General features: G+C 41.1%; 1 protein-coding gene across 1 annotated transcript; it reads right to left on the reverse strand.

The window, feature by feature from the left end:
• Positions 1 to 375: 375 nt before the first annotated feature.
• On the reverse strand, positions 376 to 2,850 carry AK88_01092 (uncharacterized protein; the record flags this gene model as incomplete). Its single annotated transcript, XM_012478730.1, has 2 exons — positions 376 to 1,988; positions 2,094 to 2,850. The coding sequence occupies 2 exons, from the start codon at positions 2,848 to 2,850 to the stop codon at positions 376 to 378; spliced, it is 2,370 nt and encodes a 789-aa protein (XP_012334153.1).
• Positions 2,851 to 3,267: the final 417 nt, after the last annotated feature.

A 3,267-nucleotide genomic window follows, 5' to 3' on the forward strand; every position in this document is an offset into this window, starting at 1 on the left:
GAAAAAAAAAAAAAAAAAAAAAAAAAACTGCGTCTCATCACTTTTACACACATTATGACTCCACTCCATTATGCATATGCTTAAATTTCAATTATGAGCTCTACCCCTCTGAAAGAATCTTCAGAATTACTCCTAGCAATAAAAGACAAGCTGAAGATCCTAACACAACAGAGTATCTTATATGAATTACTCAAACAAAAGAAGCGGATCTTCAAATATTCACATTCCCCATTTATAAATATGAAAAAGGGTAATAATGAAAAATCTGCATCCTTGAAATGAAAAATTCGGAATGTATAAATTATACATATATAACAGGCTTAAACGTGTATTTTATACCTGAGCTGACCAGCGTGACACACTGTGCCCTCTCCATCACATCATCTTCATCTGATAGTACAGCCAAAAAAACAAAAACAAGTACCAGAGGAAAAATGAAATGATGGAGAAGGAGATAAGCGCGACGGAGAGAATTGTCATGTTGAGGACGACACCGTCACAGTAGAGGTTCTTCATGTTGTAGAGTTCGCCAACGATTCTGCTGCAGTTGGTGTTTTTGACTAGCAGCTGAACCTTGGTAATGATCATGTCTCTTAGGGTAATGAACTGTTGTTTAATTTTTTCGAAGAAGGTAAGGACATGGTTGAAGTTGAGATTTTCAATATCTTCTACAAGGTATTTACTGAGTATGGAGGTCTGTTGATTTGCATCCCCATTTTTTTTAATCCTTGGTGTGTATTCGCTCCAGCCTATTTTGTCCTTCATGTTGCTGTCCAGGTCGTCTACAGAAAACATCTTTTCGTTCCTGATTTTGGATTTGTATATGAATAGGTTCACCACATTGTCTAGGTCCTCCTTCCGCAATCCTGGTCTAACGCCATTCCTCAGCGCCTGATAATTGGCGTCTTCAATGGAGGACTTAAAGTTGATGTTATACTTACCGACATCCCTCTCGCAGTTTTCATTTTCGAAACAAAGGGCAAATCGGTTATCACCAAAATAATATTGATTCAAGTATTTTAAGTATTCATCCGTTCCCCACAGATTGTACTGGGCAAATTTGATATTATCCCGAGTGATGGTGGTTGCCAGGAGGGACCTTCTAAGATTTTCCAACACAATTCCATTGACGTATATGTTGTTGTTTGGCTTTGTAATGACGACCCACATGTAGTTGACAAAATTTCGTGTGTTTTCATGAAAATCTTTCTTCATTTCTTTAAAAGAAGCATCATAATCAAGCACCTTCTTTTCCATTGCCCTGGTGTCCAAATACTTCATATTATCCACAACCTCTTTGGTGATGTGCTCCGATAGGAGTGGTGAGGTTTCATGTTTCAAGCAGTAATCAATTGTGGTATCTTTGAACGCCTCAAAATTTAGTTCATTCTTTAATACCCTATCAGCGATGATGCAAGTAGTTCCCCCCAAGATGGATGTACTCAGCAATATTATACCCATTAACAAAATCACAATTGTTAGGAAGCCAAAGTAGGCACTGAACACACCAAAGAGGTCTAAAAAAAAATGATTACTATTTGCTACGTCTCCTTTAACCAAAAGGTATATGAACACCACTAGTCCAACAAGAATGAGAAGAGGAGGAATGAGTAAGATCAATTTTACAATCAGGATGGAGATGGTATACTTTTTTATACTCTGTTTTATTTTGTACTGATTTATTATTTTGACCATGGATTTATTGAATAGCATAATTTTTTCATTCACCTTGTCCATATTTTCTCTTAACGTTTTTCCTAACACTTCATCAATTTCTTCGAAGCTTCCTTTAACTCTTTGCTTTGCGTCTTCCAGGGCCCCCTGCAACTGCTGCAGACTCAACTGTCCTTCCTGGATTACTACGTCGAGAACGGTCACTAGCCTGGTAAGTACAGGGTACGTGTGGAAGTACTGCTGCTCCAATATGGCGTTGTTCTTCTGCACGTTGCTCTGCAACTTCTTCAGGTTGTCAAATGCGGTTAGGAACCCTGCGTGGGGAGAGAAGAAGGTGACGCGGTTTATGTGAGGTGGTGACGTGGTTTACTTCAGCAGGTGACGCGGCGATTGGGCACACGCGGCAGGGCAAACCCTACCTGTGAGGAGGGGAACCGACTTGTCCTCGCCCACCAGCATGTCTTTCTGTATTTGCATCTTGATGTCCTGATATTGCCCCACGATGGACACCGTGTCAGTGAGGATGTGCTCGAGGGAGTAGCAGGACGCGTCCACATCCTTGCCCTGCACGGAACAGCGGTCGGTCAGGAAATTCTCAATTGAAGTAGACGCGCTGCACACATTCATATAAATTCCATTCCTGGTCTTAAAAAAGGAAACCATAAACCATATACCAAAACCCATCAACACACACAGAAGCGCACTCAAAGACACGTAAGTCATAATGTTAAAGAATCGCTTCTTCACATTTGCTATTATATCTTTATTTTCACACTCCTGTTGTTCCCTCCTATGTTTTTTCCTTGTGCACGTTTTGCAACGAATAGATTTAATCAACCTTCGAAAGAATTTGGTGTACAAAAATAACGTTAAGAGATAAACACACGTAAAAATGATGAGGAAGTATACAGACCCCATGACGTACGGGTTCCTCTTGAGAATGTTCAATACACTTTTAACATTCAATCTCGTAAAGTCTTCCATCCTCCAGGATGTGTAAAGTGTGCTCCATATGGTCCTCGAAAATTCGCTGGACCGGTCCTGCGGGACCTTCACTCCACCGCTTGGGCAAAAGTACCCGAACTCATTATGTATAGCTTTGGCAATGGCTTTCAAACGATCCTTCAGCAACTCCGTCTTCTTCAGGTCGATGCTCAGATTGTACTCGTCGCTCATTTTGGGCGGAAGCGGGAGAAAAAAAAAAAAAAAAAGGAGTTCAAGGAATGGCGTACAGGCGGAATGGAAGCAAGGGACGCCTCTTGTTTCACTTCTTTTTTAACACAGGCCCAAGTTCACCTCTCTGGAGGGGACACTTGAACTCTCCGTCACTAGCTAAGCAGCATCAACGGTGATATGTCTTCCTGCCCCCGAAACACACGTCAATAGACAATCATATCATCAATCACACGAGCAGTCACGCGCAGAACAAATCTTCAAAATCAAGTAGAAAAAAAAAATCGCGCATTCATGTGGAAGGCAAACATGTAAAAGTTACGCATGGCTCCAAAAGTGCCCCCATGTTCTTAACACGTTGCACAGTGGACTGAGGTTCGGTTGGTTAGGAAAACTCCAAGGGGAATTGTAAATGAATTT

This window comes from Plasmodium fragile, assembly GCF_000956335.1.
Source record: "Plasmodium fragile strain nilgiri unplaced genomic scaffold supercont1.9, whole genome shotgun sequence".
Taxonomy (NCBI): domain Eukaryota; phylum Apicomplexa; class Aconoidasida; order Haemosporida; family Plasmodiidae; genus Plasmodium; species Plasmodium fragile.